At 42.0% G+C, this 23277-nt stretch overlaps 1 protein-coding gene across 1 annotated transcript in view; it reads right to left on the bottom strand.

Moving 5' to 3' along the window:
• Window positions 1–4450: 4450 nt before the first annotated feature.
• Window positions 4451–23277, bottom strand: part of SCAP (SREBF chaperone) — a 114334-nt gene continuing 95507 nt past the window's right edge. The window contains exons 16-23 of the mRNA XM_063452861.1: window positions 16297–16412; window positions 15058–15631; window positions 14860–14945; window positions 14353–14435; window positions 13463–13629; window positions 10137–10217; window positions 6722–6928; window positions 4451–6087 (exon numbers count right to left, since the gene is read on the bottom strand). Of these exons, the coding sequence (XP_063308931.1) occupies window positions 5842–6087; window positions 6722–6928; window positions 10137–10217; window positions 13463–13629; window positions 14353–14435; window positions 14860–14945; window positions 15058–15631; window positions 16297–16412 (1560 nt within the window). The 3' untranslated portion in view covers window positions 4451–5841. The remainder of the gene's footprint in view (window positions 6088–6721; window positions 6929–10136; window positions 10218–13462; window positions 13630–14352; window positions 14436–14859; window positions 14946–15057; window positions 15632–16296; window positions 16413–23277) is intronic.

Genomic DNA, 23277 nt, shown 5'->3' with positions numbered 1-23277 from the left:
CACCTATTGCAGATACAGGTATGGTGGTTACATCTGTAAAACAAATGGGACATACATAGTGCTTTCCATATGGGTAAAAACAGGTCATTGTAATGTATGAGGGTTGAACTTACAAAGGTGGAGCCTCATAGGCTCTGTGTACTGCGCTCTTGGGTATAAAATCTTAATATTACGGGACGGAAATAGGCAGATATATGTACAGACTATAGCGTAGTATGGTACCGCAATTGTGGCCAAAATAAAAGCAGCAGAACACCACAGCATATACACAATATAACTATACCGCCAGATAGGAGTCCCAATAAAAAGTCCAGTAAAGTGCCTTCCTCAGTGCATTTTACTTTTTATTGGGACTCCTATCTGGCGGTATACTTATATTGTGTATATGCTGTGGTGTTCTGCTGCTTTTATTTTGGCCACAATTGCGGTACCATACTACGCTATATTCTGTACATATATCTGCCTATTTCCGTCCCGTAATATTAAGATTTTATTATTTAATAAATCCTTATTTACTCCTGAATCCGTGGAGTCTGGGTTCTTTGACTGGAATTTACCGAAAGCCTGAATAGGCACCCAAGAGCGCAGTACACAGAGCCTATGAGGCTCCACCTTTGTGAGTTCAACCCTCATACATTACAATTGCCTGTTTTTACCCATATGGAAAGCACTATGTATGTCCCATTTGTTTTACAGATGTAACCACCATACCTGTATCTGCAATAGGTGGTATACTCATTTTTTACTTTGTATATCTCTTTAAGTGGGTGTGAATTATCCTTATTGTTTCACTTTATCTGTAGGTGTTAAGGGATTACACCTTTCTTTCACACTTGCTTTTATTGTCTATTTAAAGTTTGAAGCGCCTACACAACTGCATACCTAGTGTATATTTTGCTTGCTATATTTAAAAGAAGAAAAACTACCATAGTCTTAAACAAGAGGACATAGTCTTAAATTTGAGGGGCAAAGGTTTAAAAATAATATCAGGAAGTATTACTTTACTGAGAGGGTAGTGGATGCATGGAATAGCCTTCCAGCTGAAGTGGTAGAGGTTAACACAGTGAGGGAGTTTAACCCATTAAGGACACGACATGTGAGACATGTCATGATTCCCTTTTATTCCAGAAGTTTGGTCCTTAAGGGGTTAAGCATGCGTGGGATAGACATAAGGCTATCCTAGACTTAAGATAAGGGACTAATTAAAAGTATTTAGAAATATTGGGCAGACTAGATGGGCCGAATGGTTCTGATCTGCCATCTCATTCTATGTTTCTACCTTATGACCTTCCTCTCTTCTTACCATCATTCTCCCTTTTACTGCCGGGACCTCGTGGGGAACTGAACCCTCTTGTGATAGCATAGATGCTGGACCAAATGGCTCAGACGCCAGATGATGCTGCATCTCCGCTTGGAATTCTTAGAGTAATGGGTCTTTGGAGAGGGGTTAGAATCTCTGTTTCTATCATCCTTTCTGTGCCTTCCCTTCTAGCTTGGTCGTTGACATTGGTATATCAATGTGGTGCATTCCGCTATATAGATGACTCACATTCTGCTTCAAGGCGTCCCAGTGGGTCAGGACCCTTTGGTTTGTCACCTTTTAGGAGGTATTAAGTTGTCCAGACCCTTGCACCTATATATTCCCCCTTTTGGGATGTGGACTTGGTGCTGGGTTTTTTCCGGGGTTGGTCAGACAATATGGGTTTGAATCTTCGACTACTGTAACGGATCCCTTATACTCTGGCTGAGTATATCCGTATAGAATCTCCTGACATCCAAGCATAGAAGAAGTTGTAGTGATTATAGCTCCCAATCCCCCAAACATGAGCCAAGATTTCATGAAGGGGTAAAGCATTCTGTTTAATGAAAGCCACAGCTGGCCTTTTATGCAAGTCCCCAAGCAAGGTGTACGCCCACATGGACCTTGTTGGGGACAGGGACGCAAACACAACAACCAATAACAACAAGGTTACAAAGTGTGACACTCCCAATAAAGATTCCTCTGAATCTGGGAGATAACCGAGTTAAGTGACATGATGCCTACTGTAGTAAGATTGTAGATGCTAATGTAGTGTACCTTTAATCTTAATTTTAGTAATGACAGGAGGTGAATATTTTCCCACCCTTATTTTCTTCAACCCCATGCTTTCTGTTCCTTGGTTTGTAATTTTAGCTGTGAAGATTTAGGTTTGGAATGTTTTAGAGCGATAGCACATCTACTGTTATCATTACCATTAATTTTATCGTGTTTAATTATTAGAATTATTTAGCCTGGTTTAATTTAAGTTTATTACATGGTTATTGTAAGATGGACAACGTACCATTTCAGATGCCTTTCGCTTCGTTTTCTTTCCTTTCAGTGTGATTGGTTACTTCCATGGCAAGACCCGCTTCTGCAGTTTCTCTGGAGGACTCCTCATTCAGTTTATGGATTGCTTCTTTCTTTTTCACGGTTCTTTATGACTTGTTTTACTATTTCTGACTATATTGTTATTACTGTCGCTATAAAGAAAAGGGAGGAACTTAGATTGGCCACACCTTTGTGGAATGTGTAGTTGTTTTTTGATTGGTTGTTCTGAGAGTTATGCACAATATTTGCCTCCTGTCATTGCTTAAATTAAGACTATAGGCACACTACGTTAGCATAATCTACAATTCCCATTTCACTCCGCCATTTTATAACAACGCGTGCCTTCAATGCACGTTTCTTGCGTTCCATGTGCTTGTCTACCAGATACCGTATTTTCTGATTAAAATGACACCTCACATAATTGCGGTATAATAACTTTACTAGCAATACTAAAATGTCTTTATTAGTTATTTGATTTTATATTTTCCCCACTTGGAATCCGGACTGTGTGAGGAACCAGAGGGGCTTGGTGATATGCTTTAATACTTTTTAATCTTGTAAGTGTTATCAGCAAAGATCTACTTTTCTCTCTTCCTTTTATATGATTTGATACAAACTGAGAATTAAAGAGAGAGAAGATTATACCCACTGATTTTTTTTATTTTTAAAGGTCTTCTAATAACATTCCGTTTGTGAGTGCAATATTAACCTATTCCCTTTTACTTTGAGGTTTGTATTGTATTATGCTATGGTCAGTGTTTTATAGTTGTAGATACTAAAGAGAGATTACATAAAGAGGAAGTAACATGTTAGAACCAAGAACATGCACATAAAACCAATGCAGATGTGAATGTGAGCAATTTTCTACATAACCCCAATGTATTTATTATGTTTGGAAAGTGTACGTTTTAGGCAAAAAGAAAAAAAACGAATGTGAAAAATGCTCCAACGGCTATGTTTTACAGGTCATGTCCTAATTTAGTGAAAAAGTCCCACAGTATAAATGAAATGCCATTTGTAGAATAAATAAAAAACCACGCCAATGAAGAAAATAGATTAGTACAATAAAGGTTCCTGTGAATTGTTTTATGTAAGAAAAGTAAGGAAAGATTTCAAATAAAACTAAATTAAAAACACAGAAATAGAACATCTAGCAGGCTGTACAATTTACATTGTATCACTCTCATAAAGCTCTAGAAGGCATAAAATCTACAGAACAAATAAATTACAACCTTTAACATGTTTTTACGTATAATGACTCCTGTTAGACTTGGCATTGGACAAACCTATATTGTGGGAAGGCACCTGGGAATTATAGTCCCTGGGTTTAAACCGTAATAAACATAAAACCGAGATTAACAAATGATTTCTGCTGACCTGCCTTAAAGGGACGCTGCAGGCAAAACAATATAAAAAGACTGCTCACATTTTATGCAAATCCCTAGGGTGTGCAGTTATTTCAGCGTGACTGGCATCTGTCAGCTAGTCCTTCTCCTTCCCTTCCCTCTGCAGAGATTTATGGGATACATAGATTAGCATTTATCACCAGGACTGAGCATCCCATAAACATCCTTTATAGACATCAAGGGTTCATGAGAGCTGCAGTTATACGGTAACTAACTGTAACCTGACCTGCACAGTGCCCCAACGTAGGAGCCTGGGGTGTCCCTTTAGCGGAAATAATGGACTTTAATGACATAGGCCCTGCGTCATCTGAATATTTGATATTTTGGAAACAAGTAGAGCCATATTGTACATTGCACAACATCACTGGCTCTGTCTGTTATTCTAATCTACTATAAAACATTATAAAAGTGCCCTTTGAAGGCTATAATCCAGTCCACTTTTTAGGATTTCTGGAATTTACTTTGTCATTAAGTGCTTCTAATTATCCTGAAAACCAGGTTGTCGATGTGGCGCAAACCCGAATTCTGCGGATTCTGTTATAAGTAATAAATTATCAGATTTAAGATACGTTTGCACCAAGATTCTAGTCTGGCACTGGGACACGTTTCTCTTTAACCCCTTAAGGACACATGACATGTCTGACACGTCATAATTCCCTTTTATTCCAGGAGTTTGGTCCTTAAGGGGTTAAATTAAAAAGTTACACCGTTTACATTCAATCTTTTTTGGGGTCAGAGGGGTGTGTAATATTTCACCAGGCACTGATGCAGAGTCAACCACTGCAGATCAATGCCCAGTGACCTACCGTCAGGACAATGTGCTACGCCAGCTGTTCCCTCTGCTTGGGGCAGACACTCAGATATCTACTGCCATTGATACAAAATGCATTTAGGAGCCTCATCTTTTAATCTTTTTGCAGTTTTCCCTCTAAGATTAGAGGTTCGATACCCACATGTGTTCACGTTTGCTATTTAATTACCAGCACCCATTCTAAAGAGAACTCATGCCCCCAAACATGTCATGTCACCTCTTTGGTGAAGAAAAGCACAATAGATGGCCACATGTAAATTCAGGATATGTGTGGCCATGTTCTAAACAACGACAGAAAGGCATTACCGTATTCCGAACCTCCAGGCTCTAGCAGCTGTTCATTATATGGAATATACGGTACGTATCACAGGGAGGACAGGGCAGATGGAAAGCAGAGGATGAAGATCTTACTCTTACTGGCATCGACAATCTCGGCTGTATTTTCCATTTTGGGTGTAAAGGCCAGAAAAAAATAAAAAATATGCCCCAAAACATAAATTAAATAAAATAAAACCAACAACAAAAACAAAAAATGGTATCGCAATGAAAAGCAGTCTTAATGTGAAGAGACATTGCTTTGAAGGACAGGTGTTGAATGAAGTGCATGGAGATACTCAGTATCATTAGATTGCACAGTAAGGATTTGTCTTTTCAAATCCATATGAAAATAATTTACTGCTTATTATTAAAAAATAATAATTAAAACAAAGAAAAAGTGACATTTTTCTTCTCTATTTTCCCTAGAGATAGCAGTTTCTTACAAAGTAAGAGAGGTAACGTCCTGCTGAACCCCATCTATCTCTAGCCTTCCAGGACCTGTGTGGAGGCTATTGATTCATTACGAATCTTCCAGGCTTCTGCTTTTTCTGGGACAGTACAAACCTGTCAAATTTTTACAACATTATTATTAAAACAAAAAAGAAATGATAGAAACATCAAACTGCAAATCAGACTTAGAAGAGACAGGCTTGGTCTGTACCAAGAAAACCGGGAGCTGCGTATTGTATAATTCCATTGGAAGTATATTTAATAGTTTAAGTGTACATTTAAAAAGGTTGTTGCTGGCCTTTCAGTGACATACTAACACCTTAAAGGCTGGCCTTTCCAGCACTGCTGGGATTGATTAGAATTAAGCTTGACCCCAGGGTCTTGCAAGAGGCCCACCTTCCAAATCTTCAAGCATGGTAACAGGATAGACCCTGGGTCTGGCTAAAGTGCCACCTCAGTTCAGCACAGCCGAGGCCTAAACGTTGGGTCTTGCTGATGCCACCATTTCAGTCTAGCTTCTCCAGCACTGATGGGACATAGACCAGGCTGAGTTCACTGCCAAAGTCACACACAATGGCTGCATTGTCCAGGACTAAAATCTGTCGGGCCGGCTGGGCTTCCTCGCACTTTCCCAGGTAAACAGTCTGCAGGAGATCGCCATAGCCGATGTCCCAGAACGAAACACAGCCCTGTCCTCCAGTTACCAGGAGGTTGTCTGATATCAAGCCCAGACTGGAGCCACAGCCCAGGTCCTGTGGGGAAAAGGGAGAGATAGAAGTTGAAGGGGCGAATGCTTCCAATTTCATACACACAGCCATGCTGATTCTCATATGGAAGAGGGGGTACACAGGGAAAATCTGTGAATCAATTAATATTTCTGCCTAATCTGTTCTCCATACATACAGGGTTAAAAGAAAGCCCAGTCAGTACACAGTAGGCATAAAAACAAGTCACTTGTGTTATATAACATTGGGTTTATCAGTACAGAGACTATTATACTATTAAAATGTAATGATTTACCTGACATAGGCATTCACTAATGTGCTAAAGTGAATTCAAAGGAAATTTACAAAGTGAAGTCAAGGCTGACTTATTTAACTATGTGGCCTAAAAATGTTAAATGTATCTTCGATTCCTGACAATTCACACTTTAGTGAAAGAGGTGTGATTTGCCATCTGAGGCATCTTCTCTAAAGGCTAGTCACTAGCCTCACAGACACCATCTCCCATCATCCGCAGGAACCAGCTACAAGCTGAAAACTTGAGATACTGACTATTCAGGTCTTGGCTCTGAGATAAGCGTAGGACACAGAACTTTGACATTTATAGTGTTTTACCAATAATGGCATAATAATAATAGCATTGTATACATTTGCCAGACCTTACCTGCTGGATTGAGTATAGCTTGATGCCCGTGCAGCGGTCCCATATGCTTATGACATCATCCAGGCCGCTGCTGATTACATAGGATGCTGTGCAAATCAAGGAGGTGACGTCCCCTCTGTGGCCATACATGTGGCTCACTCTGCTACCGGTCAAAACATCCCAAAGGCAGATGGCTCCATCCTGACCCCCACTGGCCAGAACCATGGTCTGCACAAACAAGTTAAAGGTGCACATGTGAATGATATTAGTGTCTCCTGCTTATCTTGCATACTGCTATGTTAGAATGGCAGGCGATAATGATGTTTGATACATTGCTCTACTCACACTCTATATAATGGGTGTCCAACCTTTTGGTTTCCTTGGGCTGCATTAAGCGCAGAGGAATTGTCTTTGGCCACACATTAAATATATAATAGTTAATGTATATAAGCAAAAAGAAATGGGCTTTTAGAGTTTTCATTTTGATATTTAGTTATCCTTATGTGGGATTGCCAAGTTAAAGGAGCCATCTACTAGACACATACACATGTATATACATATGCACACATAACAGATACTCCCACACATACAATCACAGACCTATACACACAATCACATACATGCACATAAACACACACACACATAATTATTGACATACACAAAAATCACATTCAAACACATTTAGTAATCCTATATCTAGGAGTGGATCCAGCCCTCCTAGATCAGACAGCAATAGGGCCACATTACAAGCAGTTTGGGTTGCGGGTTGGACATGCTTGTGCTATAAGGACAGGGGATAACAGTGTTTGATACGTTGCTGTATATCCTCACTCTATAAGGACAGGGGATAACAGTGTTTGGTACGTTGCTGTATCCTCATTCTATAAGGACAGGGGATAACAGTGTTTGATACGTTGCTGTATATCCTCACTCTATAAGGACAGGGGATAACAGTGTTTGGTACGTTGCTGTATCCTCACTCTATAAGGACAGGGGATAACAGTTTTTGATACGTTGCTGTATCCTCACTCTATAAGGACAGGCGATAACAGTGTTTGATCCATTGCTGTATCCTCACTCTATAAGGACAGGGGATAACAGTGTTTGATACGTTGCTGTACCCTCACTCTATAAGGACAGGAGATAACAGTGTTTGATATGTTGCTGTATCCTCACTCTATAAGGACGGGATAACAGTGTTTGATACGTTGCTGTGTCCTCACTCTATAAGGACAGGCGATAACAGTGTTTGATACGTTGCTGTGTCCTCACTCTATAAGGACAGGCGATAACAGTGTTTGATCCATTGCTGTATCCTCACTCTATAAGGACAGGGGATAACAGTGTTTGATACGTTGCTGTACCCTCACTCTATAAGGACAGGAGATAACAGTGTTTGATATGTTGCTGTATCCTCACTCTATAAGGACGGGATAACAGTGTTTGATACGTTGCTGTATCCTCACTCTATAAGGACAGGGGATAACAGTGTTTGATACGTTGCTGTAGCCTCACTCTATAAGGACAGGGGATAACAGTGTTTGATACGTTGCTGTATCCTCACTCTATAAGGACAGGGGATAACAGTTTGATACGTTGTTGTATCCTCACTCTATAAGGACAGGGGATAACAGTGTTTGGTACGTTGCTGTATCCTCACTCTATAAGGACAGGGGATAACAGTTTGATACGTTGTTGTATCCTCACTCTATAAGGACAGGGGATAACAGTGTTTGATACGTTGCTGTGTCCTCACTCTATAAGGACAGGCGATAACAGTGTTTGGTACGTTGCTGTATCCTCACTCTATAAGGACAGGGGATAACAGTGTTTGATCCGTTGCTGTATCCTCACTCTATAAGGACAGGGGATAACAGTGTTTGATACGTTGCTGTATCCTCACTCTATAAGGACAGGGGATAACAGTGTTTGATACGTTGCTGTAGCCTCACTCTATAAGGACAGGGGATAACAGTGTTTGATACGTTGCTGTATCCTCACTCTATAAGGACAGGGGATAACAGTTTGATACGTTGTTGTATCCTCACTCTATAAGGACAGGGGATAACAGTGTTTGATACGTTGCTGTATCCTCACTCTATAAGGACAGGGGATAACAGTGTTTGATACGTTGCTGTAGCCTCACTCTATAAGGACAGGGGATAACAGTTTGATACGTTGTTGTATCCTCACTCTATAAGGACAGGGGATAACAGTGTTTGGTACGTTGCTGTATCCTCACTCTATAAGGACAGGGGATAACAGTGTTTGATACGTTGCTGTAGCCTCACTCTATAAGGACAGGGGATAACAGTGTTTGATACGTTGCTGTATCCTCACTCTATAAGGACAGGGGATAACAGTGTTTGATACGTTGCTGTAGCCTCACTCTATAAGGACAGGGGATAACAGTGTTTGGTACGTTGCTGTATCCTCACTCTATAAGGACAGGGGATAACAGTGTTTGATACGTTGCTGTATCCTCACTCTATAAGGACAGGGGATAACAGTGTTTGATCCGTTGCTGTATCCTCACTCTATAAGGACAGGGGATAACAGTGTTTGATACGTTGCTGTATCCTCACTCTATAAGGACAGGGGATAACAGTGTTTGATACGTTGCTGTAGCCTCACTCTATAAGGACAGGGGATAACAGTGTTTGATACGTTGCTGTATCCTCACTCTATAAGGACAGGGGATAACAGTTTGATACGTTGTTGTATCCTCACTCTATAAGGACAGGGGATAACAGTGTTTGATACGTTGCTGTATCCTCACTCTATAAGGACAGGGGATAACAGTGTTTGATACGTTGCTGTAGCCTCACTCTATAAGGACAGGGGATAACAGTTTGATACGTTGTTGTATCCTCACTCTATAAGGACAGGGGATAACAGTGTTTGGTACGTTGCTGTATCCTCACTCTATAAGGACAGGGGATAACAGTGTTTGATACGTTGCTGTAGCCTCACTCTATAAGGACAGGGGATAACAGTGTTTGGTACGTTGCTGTATCCTCACTCTATAAGGACAGGGGATAACAGTGTTTGATACGTTGCTGTATCCTCACTCTATAAGGACAGGGGATAACAGTGTTTGATCCGTTGCTGTATCCTCACTCTATAAGGACAGGGGATAACAGTGTTTGATACGTTGTTGTATCCTCACTCTATAAGGACAGAGGATAACAGTGTTTGATACATTGCTGTTGACATTACATGGTATCCCACCTATCAGTGTAAGATACCTTACAACATGTGAACCACACAGGTTTCCTCGAAAGACGTCCTCCAGCAACCATGGGTATGTTGAGCTGAATGTAGCTTACTTTTTCTAAGTTTATAAGTTTTTATACGCAGTAATGATTTCTGCAATTAAATGTTGTGATTCCATTACTGGGAATATAAAGGAAGCTAATATTGTCAGCGCACTTACCTCATCAATATAAATAGCAGTGATGCCCCCAGAGTGACCTTGCAGTGTGAACAGACAGCACCCATCTTCCAAGCGATAGACCTGCAAAAAACATCTCCATGTTACAGGGAGTAACAGCACCCGGAGCCATGCTTCCTGCCTACTTATCCTACAACGCCTCATCTCCACAAAATATCTCCATGTTACAGGGTGAGTAACAGCACGCGGAGCCATGCTTCCTGTCTACCTACTGTCCTACAACGCCTCATTTCCACAAAATATCTCCATGTTACAGGGTGAGTTACAGCACCGGAGCCATGCTTCCTGTCTACCTACTGTCCTACAACGCCTCATTTCCACAAAATATCTCCATGTTACAGGGCGAGTTACAGCACCGGAGCCATGCTTCCTGTCTCTCTACTGTCCTACAACGCCTCATCTCCATAAAATATCTCCATGTTACAGGGTGAGTAACAGCACGCGGAGCCATGCTTCCTGTCTACCTACTGTCCTACAACGCCTCATTTCCACAAAATATCTCCATGTTACAGGGCGAGTTACAGCACCGGAGCCATGCTTCCTGTCTCTCTACTGTCCTACAACGCCTCATCTCCATAAATTATCTCCATGTTACAGGGTGAGTAACAGCACGCGGAGCCATGCTTCCTGTCTACCTACTGTCCTACAACGCCTCATTTCCACAAAATATCTCCATGTTACAGGGCGAGTTACAACACCGGAGCCATGCTTCCTGTCTCCCTACTGTCCAACAACGCCTCATCTCCATAAAATATCTCCATGTTACAGGGTGAGTAACAGCATGCGGAGCCATGCTTCCTGTCTACCTACTGTCCTACAACGCCTCATTTCCACAAAATATCTCCATGTTACAGGGCGAGTTACAGCACCGGAGCCATGCTTCCTGTCTACCTACTGTCCTACAACGCCTCATTTCCACAAAATATCTCCATGTTACAGGGCGAGTTACAGCACCGGAGCCATGCTTCCTGTCTCTCTACTGTCCTACAACGCCTCATCTCCATAAAATAGCTCCATGTTACAGGGTGAGTTACAGCACCGGAGCCATGCTTCCTGTCTCTCTACTGTCCTACAACACCTCATCTCCATAAATTATCTCCATGTTACAGGGTGAGTAACAGCACGCGGAGCCATGCTTCCTGTCTACCTACTGTCCTACAACGCCTCATTTCCACAAAATATCTCCATGTTACAGGGCGAGTTACAACACCGGAGCCATGCTTCCTGTCTCCCTACTGTCCAACAACGCCTCATCTCCATAAAATATCTCCATGTTACAGGGTGAGTAACAGCATGCGGAGCCATGCTTCCTGTCTACCTACTGTCCTACAACGCCTCATTTCCACAAAATATCTCCATGTTACAGGGCGAGTTACAGCACCGGAGCCATGCTTCCTGTCTACCTACTGTCCTACAACGCCTCATCTCCATAAAATATCTCCATGTTACAGGGCGAGTTACAGCACCGGAGCCATGCTTCCTGTCTACCTACTGTCCTACAACACCTCATCTGCATGGCACCACCTCAATCTGCACACTGCATCCGTGTTTATATAAATAAATATGTTGATATATTGCATTTGTTTAAGGAAGCAGCTCTTTTTTATTTTTACTTTTTTTTTATTTTATTTTTTAGCTCTTTTGATTATCACTGCGTGATCCTGGCTCCTATCATTACTACCCTTTCTGTAGGGATCCCCAATTCTGGAATTACATGTGATTTCCACAGCCCTTACTGCACTGACTCTCACTGTGTGATCCTGGCTCCTATCATTACTACCCTTTCTGTAGGGATCCCGATAGTGGAATTACATGTGATGTCCCCAGCCCTTACTGCACTTACTCTCACTGTGTGATCCTGGCTCCTATCATTACTACCCTTTCTGTAGGAATCCCGATAGTGGAATTACATGTGATTTCCCCAGCCCTTACTGCACTTACTCTCACGGTGTGATCCTGGATCCTATCATTACTACCCTTTCTGTAGGGATCCCCAATTCTGGAATTACATGTGATTTCCCCAGCCCTTACTGCACTGACTCTCACTGTGTAATCCTGGATCCTATCATTACTACCCTTTCTGTAGGGATCCCGATAGTGGAATTACATGTGATTTCCACAGCCCTTACTGCACTTACTCTCACAATGTGATCCTGGCTCCTATCATTACTACCCTTTCTGTAGGGATCCTGATAGTGGAATTACATGTGATTTCCCCAGCCCTTACTGCACTTACTCTCACAATGTGATCCTGGATCCTATCATTACTACCCTTTCTGTAGGGATCCCGATAGTGGAATTACATGTGATGTCCCCAGCCCTTACTGCACTTACTCTCACGGTGTGATCCTGGCTCCTATCATTACTACCCTTTCTGTAGGGATCCCGATAGTGGAATTACATGTGATTTCCCCAGCCCTTACTGCACTTACTCTCACTGTGTGATCCTGGCTCCTATCATTACTACCCTTTCTGTAGGGATCCCGATAGTGGAATTACATGTGATTTCCCCAGCCCTTACTGCACTTACTCTCACTGTGTGATCCTGGATCCTATCATTACTACCCTTTCTGTAGGGATCCTGATAGTGGAATTACATGTGATGTCCCCAGCCCTTACTCTCACAATGTGATCCTGGCTCCTATCATTACTACCCTTTCTGTAAGGATCCCCAATTCTGGAATTACATGTGATTTCCCCAGCCCTTACTGCACTGACTCTCACTGTGTGATCCTGGATCCTATCCTTACTACCCTTTCTGTAGGGATCCCCAATTCTGGAATTACATGTGATTTCCCCAGCCCTTACTGCACTGACTCTCACTGTGTGATCCTGGCTCCTATCATTACTACCCTTTCTGTAGGGATCCCGATAGTGGAATTACATGTGATTTCCCCAGCCCTTACTGCACTGACTCTCACTGCGTGATCCTGGATCCTATCATTACTACCCTTTCTGTAGGGATCCCGATAGTGGAATTACATGTGATTTCCCCAGCCCTTACTGCACTTACTCTCACTGTGTGATCCTGGCTCCTATCATTACTACCCTTTCTGTAGGAATCCCGATAGTGGAATTACATGTGATATCCCCAGCCCTTACTGCACTTACTCTCACGGTGTGATCCTGGATCCTATCATTACTACCCTTTCTGTAGGGATCCCCAATTCTGGAATTACATGTGATTTCCCCAGCCCTTACTGCACTGACTCTCACTGTGTGATCCTGGCTCCTATCATTACTACCCTTTCTGTAGGGATCCCGATAGTGGAATTACATGTGATGTCCCCAGCCCTTACTGCACTTACTCTCAGAGTGTAATCCTGGCTCCCTGTTACCAGACGCCCAGCTGCCGCCTTTAACGCTGTGATTGGTTTCTGATGGGCACATGACACTGTGTGGGTCAACTGACACTTGATAATGTCATCGCTGCTATATAAAGGAGAATTTGGGACACTGTTTCTGTTCGAGGTTCCTGAGGATAGAAAGAAACAGCCATCATTATAAACTTCCATTCTCAGGAAAGAAAACCAAATCCTGAGGCCAGATGTAGTGCAATCATAAATTCTATTATTAAGTTATTGAGAGATTTGGGATTCAACCTAGAATGGATAAAGACTCCATTTGTCCTCAAGTCACTGGGATACAGGCAAGGTGGATAATTTCACAATTCTGGATAATGTGTAATCATGTGTAAAATTTAACCTATTTTAAACTCTAAGTGGTTTGACCATATTTCCTCACCCTACGCCAGCATTATCTAATAAATAATGCAAAGAGTGTTGGGACACATTTTTACAAAGTATGACGATAGGTATTTCACACCCTGGACCCCATGGTTTTGGTGTGAGAGAACATTTTAGGCTGATAATCCTCTTAAATCTTACTATGTGGCTAGTCAGGATAATCAGGGGTATAGGAAACCATGGCACATCATTGTATATTACCCTCTTGCCCTACTGCCCAACAGATGAGAGGAAGGTACAATTACCAGTCTGTGTTACAGGTTATGGGTGGTCTTGTTACATCAGAGATAATTAACTCTTTCAGGGGACTCAAGCTGTGCACATAGCCTGGTCCAATAAACACAATAGTTTAAATGTGTAACTGAATGAAAATTCCCAGAATCCTTTGCTGCTGAGTGGATGGAAAGACGTTTTTACTAGTAATTGTGGGTTCTAAAAAAGCCCACTCTCACCTCTGAACTGTAGCTGACTGGTGGATTTATGGGAATCCAGACAGAAGAAATCCAGAGAGCCATTGAGTCGTGCTGCCACTATCCTGAGGATAACAAATGAAGAGCTCAGAGGATAAAGCAATATTTAACAATAAAACACAGAAACCATCAGTTTTTACATTCAGCCGCCAGACATGTCTGTTGCTGGGAATAGATTAGGGATATTCACCAACAGCAGCAAATATAATGACTTTGCTGCTGTTTTTTGCAAAACTAAAAACAAGATTTGATCAGTTAACCTAGATAGGATCTAGCTGTCTGCAGTAAAAGTAGTTGTTTATGCCTACAGTATGATCTAGAACAGTGGTTACCATACCATTCCTTACGCCCCACTACCCTAAAATAATCAGCTACAATATAATTTACACTGCTCACCCACATGAAGAATGACTTGCTACAGTATAACCTAAATGATCAGCCACAGTGTGATCTAGAATTAGATGTGCTTATCTCGAATGTTCTGCTTACCTGCGATTCTGGAAAACAAGTGCTGTAATCCCACTCTGCCCTTCACAATTACTACAGCGAAGATTGCCAGCTATGGCATCCCAAACCTGTGGAAAGATCAAAAGAAAAGATGCCAGATGTGCCCCCATTGATCGAGTACTAGTCCTGCAAACAAGCATTAAAAAAGAGTCACCTGTAAACACTCAGTACAATTCTTACCTCCAGGTTACCGTTACTCCTGCCAGCTACTATCAGGTTGCCCTGCAAACCCAGACTCCACACAGAACTTTCCAAATCCTCTGCCCAGCCTGGAATGGGCGAGATTGTTCCGTTACAATAGACAGAATCCTCTACAGAGCTTTTCCTCCTGGAGGATCCTGGATCCATGCATATAGAGGGTGATCGTTTCTCTCCCCCTTTAGAGAGTGGACACTGTCCATATGGAGGGGGAGAAAATACTGGTGGAAAACTGCACAGGTGAGAAACGCCATGCTCCTCGTAGACTCTTTGTACCAGACTGCTAAAATCATAGCCATTTGCATCTGTCTCGTGTCTGACAGGAACCAGTCTTTGTCGTGTCTCGGACTCTTCTGGTTTAATCTGCTCTGAGAAATTGGTGTCTATTAAGCTGGTTAAGTCTGGCTGGTCGTAGAAGAGAGGAGGCTGGGAGGGAGTCAATCTCCTCTTTAGGAAGGAACCGTTTTCCACCGAGTCCTCAGGGTTGTATTTGCAATCTGATGGTGACTCCCAGCAGTCCTGATACTCGAAGATCCCACTGCTCTCCCTGCGAAGACTGAGATGGAAAGCATTGCTAAACAGGACAAACTAATCACAATACTTCACTAATCTCCTGGTACAGGCAGCAAAACTACAACCAGGCAATGTATATTCAAACGCTGTCTACTAATTTAATGCTAAATATATAGGTAGGACATTAAATCTAGGTCAATTTACTGAATGCTTACTGCCTGCTTCACTCACCAGGTCCAGAATGCCTAATGTCTTATTCACGTATGTAAAGCCTTGACAATCTAAGAAACTTATTGCCCATTTAATGAGAGCATCAGCATTCTAAAGGGTGCTCAGAGAGCTAGTAAAACCAGCTGATATATATGTCCAGGTGCATTCTGTCTGTGAGTGCCATGTGCTGTTATTTTAGAGACTGGTTCCTTTGACACATTGTGATGTATTCTAATTTCAAATAAAAATATTCACAAGTGAAATCAGTAATAAAGAGGCCTTGGTGGGCCAAGGGGGGCTCCAGGGATATTTAATTCCAGTGTCAGCAGGGACCATGTAGATACTGAAATATAATAAACAGTGTGTAGAATCAGTATTGGAAGATCTGGCTGAGCACCTTAGTCACAAGCTATCTGACCATAGAACCAAGTATCCATAGTATTACAGCCCATTTCTCCTTAAATTAATGAAGTCCAGCCAGCACTCCGTTTATCTCACCTCTGCTTGGGAATAACCGTCAAACAATCTCCGGTCTGTGCATCCCACACACGGATCTGACCGGCCAAACAGCAGCTCACTAACAGCATCCCATCACTGGCCAAACACTCAATATCCTGGGAGGGAAAAAGAAACATTAACAGGACACCTGGCAGGCTTCTTCCTTAATCAATGCAACAATCACAGCGATATGTCCAGTAAATAAGCTCAGGAGGAGGACAGAAGTATGTGCATTTATTACTATTACTATGGTTATTTCAGCATTGTGGATAATTCTGAACAAGCTCTGCAAGTATTTGTATGGGAGAGGGAGAGGGAGAGTGTGTGTGTGTGTGTATATATAGATATCTCTACAAACTTTCAGGTCGTTTATGTTCTTAAACTGAAAATTGACCGACAGTGCAATAAATGCTACGATTTAACAGAAAGTAAGACCTCTGAGTGCTAACCATCCTTGGATGTTTGTATGGGATTACTGCAGGTTACAGCACCAGGCATAAGATATCTGGATTTCCATGAGTGCAGGCCTTCTTTGGAGATATATATATATATATATATATATAAAATGTAGCATTAATCAAGACATCATTTTAATTTGCGTCCATAAAACTCAGAGTACCGCTGCATTTTTAAATTGTGTCACATTATTCTTTTGGTGATATAATAGTTTCACCATAAAGGGATACCAGACCAAAGTGGCTGTCTGCGAAACAGCCACTGGAGGCAGACTTAGTGCTGCAATGTAAACATTGCTGTTTCTCTGGAACTGACATTTTTAACATTGCAGCACTAAGTGTAAAAGGGACACTGCACCCAGACCACTTCAATGAGCTGAAATGATGCATATAGTGTCCTTCCAATGTAGTTTTAGCGCTGACCCACAATTAATAGGCAGCACAGGCAGGGGCACATACATATATTCAGGCTCCCCATGAATGCACACTGCTGCACACATTGTGGCAGTGATAAATAATAACTATAAAAAAATATATATTATTGTAAAGAAATATGTAGCATCAGGTTTTCCCAACGCCTCATTAGTTTTGATATTACAGATTAAAGGAACAGTATAGGTAAAAAAAATATAAACGCATATCCTTGTTTTCTCCCCAACAGTAAAACTTCTGTCACTAAATGTTTTTTCCCCTAAATAGTATAAAAAATAGCTTTAGAAGTACCGGTTTTAAAACCTTTCAGGTTTTCTGCTCCTCTGATTTCATGTAAATTCCCCCTGCTTCCTGTATTCCAGATGGCCATGCACCGATGATTCTCTATGAGACTCAGTAATGACACGCCCACAATACCTGTCCACCAATGGCCATTCTCCAGTGATTCTCTATAAGAATCAGTAATGACACGCCCACAATACCTGTCCACCAATGGCCATGCACCGATGATTCTCTATGAGACTCAGTAATGACACGCCCCAAAAACCTGTCCACCAATGGCCATGCTCCAGTGATTCTCTATGAGACTCAGTAATGACACGCCCCAAATACCTGTCCACCAATGGCCATGCTCCAGTGATTATTTATGAGAATCAGTAATGACACACCCACAATGACTGTCCACCAATGGCCATTCTCCAGTGATTCTCTATAAGAATCAGTAATGACACGCCCACAATACCTGTCCACCAATTGCCATGCTCCGATAATTCTCTATGAGAATCCGTAATGACACGCCCACAATAACTGTCCACGCTACAGTGATTTTATTAAGACACGGAGGCTCCTATTATGCTGCATTCTTTCTTTATTTACCTCAGCAGCAAAGAAAAATAACATTAAATCAGTATAAAAGAAACCAGTAAATAACATGAGGTATATCTTCCTAGCAACAGGAACAGCCAATCAGCATCCTCATTATAGCATAATAGGCAGTGTCCAGTATACTACTTCCTCTTTCTTTGCTGCTCCCTCAGTTAAGTGACACTGCGTCCCATGGTTCTTAACTGTGGGATCTTTCACTTTATTCATATCATTACTGTGGTTAATATAGTTATAGTTATTACATTTTAATTATAATATTTTCATGTTTATAAATACATTTAGTTACTTCATTTTAACTTAATTTTATTTACTTAATTTGGTTCAGTTATATGCTTTATTGTATATCCTTTGATAATTTCTTTCCCCTCTGACCTCCCTCGCCCCAAGATTACCATCAATTGGGGCTCAGGGACGTCTTTGAGGATCTTTATCCCCTGTAAAGTGCTATGGTGCTGTTTTTTTCCTTCATCTATCTGTCTGGCCGCTGCTCTGCCACCAACTGCCAGAAATCCAAGTTGGGGTTTAGTGGTAGTGGCAGCCGGGCAGCTCCTGTGTTTTTATATTACAATTGCTATGTTTTCACTATTGTGAGTACTTTCATTTCTTTATCCTGTTATATTTATTTATTTTTTACTTGAGGGTTACTCAACCCTTTCCTTTTGGTATTATTTTTCTTTATTCACCCCCTTAGGTTTGTCTGTAAATTTATGATGCAGTCTGACAGGATCTTTCTGTGCCTTCTGGGTCTACAGCAAACATGCAGATTAATGTAGAAGCCTCTCCAGGTATCTCTGGAGATGAGGCTGATTTTCTGCTTTACTGATCCTGCTGACATGCAGGCTTTAATTGACACTTCCATGGCAAAAGCAATGACTAGGCCCTGGTGTCAGGACGCAATGCCTCATATAAGGCTAAATTCTGACCTACATGCCTCGTGATTTCTGGCAATTTTGCCTGATACACGGCATTTCAGTCACGGCAGAATATATTCAAGGTCTCTCCAACACTACGGCGGACTGGTATTCACGCAAACTCAGAGATTCCAGCGACTGGCACTTGGATTCCATGGTCTTCCAAGACATCTGGAACCTATGGGGTCTATTGGAAATAGATCTTTTCGCTTCTCGTTTAAATGCTCAACTTCCCCGTTTTTTCAGTTGGAGACCAGATCCGATAGCACTGGCTATGAATGTTTTCTCCAAGGAATTACGATTTTCTGCCCTTTGCGCTGAGTCCCTGTTGCCTTTCCATCTACATCGCCAGTCCGGCACATGGTGATCGTGGCTCCTCTATCGCCGTCCCAACCATACTTCTCTCCTCTTCAGGAGATGGTTATCGACCTTCCATCTCTCGAGTGCCTTCTTCAGGATCCAGACGGTGTACCTCAACCCTTGTTCTCCAAGGTCTCTTGCATCTCATAGTGTAGTCAATTTCAGGGAACCTTGGTCGGTCAAGGGAGTTTCGCAATCAACTTCCCAACTTATCAAGGGTGCACCCAACACGAGACAGGCTTATAAATCTGCTTTGGGCAGATGGCATAGTTGGTGCATATATCGGTTCCTTTTATGTATGTCCTCCATTTTTCTGACTTCTATGATGAAGGTAAAGCCTATCGCACTGTGGACCTTACCGATCGTCCATTTCTACTGGCCATAAAAGTTTTGATTGGACGCCTGTCGGTTGACATCCTGTCATATATTGACTTCTCTGAGGAATATGGTTTGCTCATCCACCCTTACCACGATACTCTGTCTTGTGGGACGTCTCTATTGTCTTGAATTTTTTTTTCTTGCAAGACGTACAAGCTCGAGGTGGTGGCTCGTTCCTTTACTCCAGAAGGTGTCCTCTTTGACATTTCACGGAGGGGAAAAAAAAAAAAAAAAAAAACCTTCTCTAAAATCAATTTTACCCAGTTTTCCCTGATAGATCTCTCCTTTGCCCTGTTGCACACTAATGGGTGTGTGAACATCATTCCACTACGTTACGGAATCCTTTGAAACAGGAACTCTTCATCTCCTTCCAAAAGTCGCGTCTTCTGGTGTCTACTCTAGCCTGGTGGGTCAAATACGTTATGTCTCTAGCAGGTATTGATATCCATGTGTTTGTGCCTCATTCGGTTCGTGGGGCAATGGCTTCTAAGGCTTCCTCGATTGGTTGTCGCTTGGAGGATATTATGAGAGCGGCTGGTCTTTAGAGTCTACATTCCATGATTTCTACTTTAGACCTATTCAACACCTCACAGGAGACATAATTTCACAGCTTTGAACTAGCATAATAGGAGCCTCCGTGTCTTAATAAAATTTACAGATTTTACTATTAACATGACGTAAAGTCATGATTTTATTAATGACACGGAGGCGAGTATTATCCCTACCTCCCATCCCTGGAGGTTTGGTCTTCTCTGGGTAAGTTGACTTCATGGTAAGTCTTTTTTGATTACTGGGTTAATGACTGTCAAGAGCTTAAGGTTTGACTAAACTGAATTTCATGTTTTTCATGGTAGGGAGGTTGGCTGACTGGGACTGGCACGGGTGGGGTTAACACTGGGTAAGGAGGTTGGCTGACTGGGACTGGCAGGGGAGGGGTTAACACTGGGTAGGGAGGTTGGCTGACTGGGACTGGCACGGGAGGGGTTAACGCTGGGTAGGGAGGTTGGCTGACTGGGACTGGCACGGGAGGGGTTAACACTGGGTAGGGAGGTTGGCTGACTGGGACTGAAGGAGAATGTATTACTTGCATTGCAGAGAGGGAAGGAGAAGAGCACATATGGGACTGTAGCTGCAGTGCACTCTGTGCTGTGAGCATTCCTTACACTAGATAAGACACGCCTCTATTCTCATTGGATGAAATAGGTAGTTATTTCAGAGACTGAGTACCAGGAACATGTTGAAATGTGAGAGAGGGATGGCTAAGGAGGCGGGGTTACAGTGCTGGAAACCGCAAAACGTTTTACAGCACTGCAAGAAAACTACACCAAACTGAAAGAAAAGAAACTGGCATTTCATCTTATTAGCTATAATTTAAGCTTAACTTGTTTAGCTGCCTGGAGTGTAAATAGCACGCAAAGCCAGTTGGGTAACAGAAATCTAGTGGAAAGGAATGGGAATTAATCCTCCTGACACAAAAGAAAGGAATACAGCCAGCTTGTACACAGTGTGTTCTTCATGGCATTTAATATAAAACTATTCATCTTGAAATAAAAAAAATAAAAGAAATTCACAGGACAGTGTGAATTAACACTCAGGACAGTGTGATTCAACACCCAGGACAGTGTGATTCAACACCCAGGACAGTGTGATTCAACACTCAGGACAGTGCGATTTAACACCCAGGACAGTTCGATTTAACACTCAGGACAGTGTGATTCAACACCCAGGACAGTGTGATTTAACACTCAGGACAGTGTGATTTAACACTCAGGACAATGTGATTTAACACTCAGGACAGTGTGATTTAACACCCAGGACAGTGTGATTTAACACTCAGGACAGTGTGATTTAACACCCAGGACAATGTGATTTAACACCCAGGACAGTGCGATTTAACACCCAGGACAGTGCGATTTAACACCCAGGACAGTGCGATTTAACACCCAGGACAGTGTGATTTGACACCCAGGACAGTGTGATTTAAAACTCAGGACAGTATGATTTAACACTCAGGACAGTATGATTTAACACTCAGGACAGTATGATTTAACACTCAGGACAGTATGATTTAACACTCAGGACAGTATGATTTAACACTCAGGACAGTGTGATTTGACACCCAGGACAGTATGATTTAACACTCAGGACAGTATGATTTAACACTCAGGACAGTGTGATTTAACACTCAGGACAATGTGATTTAACACTCAGGACAGTGTGATTTGACACCCAGGACAGTATGATTTAACACTCAGGACAGTATGATTTAACACTCAGGACAGTGTGATTTAACACCCAGGACAGGGTGATTTAACACTCAGGACAGTATGATTTAACACTCAGGACAGTGTGATTTAACACTCAGGACAGTGTGATTTAACACCCAGGACAGTGTGATTTAACACCCAGGACAATGTGATTTAACACTCAGGACAGTGTGATTTAACACCCAGGACAGTGTGATTTAACACCCAGGACAGTGTGATTTAACACCCAGGACAGTGCGATTTAACACCCAGGACAGTGCGATTTGACACCCAGGACAGTGTGATTTAAAACTCAGGACAGTGCGATTTAACACTCAGGACAGTGCGATTTAACACTCAGGACAGTGCGATTTAAGACTCAGGACAGTGTGATTTAACACACAGGACAGTGTGATTTAACACACAGGACAGTGTGATTTAACACCCAGGACAGTGTGATTTGACACCCAGGACAGTGTGATTTGACACCCAGGACAGTGTGATTTGACACCCAGGACAGTGTGATTTGACACCCAGGACAGTGTGATTTGACACCCAGGACAGTGAGATTTAACAGCCAGGACAGTGTGATTTAACACTTAGTACAGTGTGATTTAACACCCAGTACAGTGTGATTTAACACCCAGTACAGTGTGATTTAACACCCAGGACAGTGTGATTTAACACCCAGTACAGTGTGATTTAACACCCAGGACAGTGTGCTTTAACACCCAGGACAGTGTGATTTAACACCCAGTACAGTGTGATTTAAAACTCAGGACAGTGTGATTTAACACCCAGTACAGTGTGATTTAACACCCAGGACAGTGTGATTTAACACCAAGTACAGTGTGATTTAACACCCAGTACAGTGTGATTTAACACCCAGTACAGTGCGATTTAACACTTAGTACAGTGTGATTTAACACTTAGTACAGTGCGATTTAACACTTAGTACAGTGCGATTTAACACCCAGTACAGTGTGATTTAACACTTAGTACAGTAGGCAGGAGTGTAACTTGAGTTTATTATTTTCAAGGTTAAACATAATTTTTTAAATATCTTTTAATTTTGAAATTAAATCGTGGAGAGACTGACTACATTCCTCTCCTGTAATGCCTGCAAGGCCGAAGGCACTGTATGCAAATGTAAAATCAGTGGTGTAGACTTGCGTAGTTCTTAATAAAACAAACTGTATTATTTACATGGAATCGGATGACCATGTCTAGTTACCAGAAAAGCTTATTTACAACATTCCCTATAGCAAGGACACCAATATCATTTCGTAAACGGGGAAGTGTCTATACATCTTT

Source organism: Pelobates fuscus, chromosome 4, assembly GCF_036172605.1.
Source record: "Pelobates fuscus isolate aPelFus1 chromosome 4, aPelFus1.pri, whole genome shotgun sequence".
NCBI classification, from domain to species: Eukaryota; Metazoa; Chordata; class Amphibia; order Anura; family Pelobatidae; genus Pelobates; species Pelobates fuscus.
The sequence above is the reverse complement of the archived record's forward strand: the minus strand, read 5'-3'. Positions and strand labels throughout refer to the sequence as shown.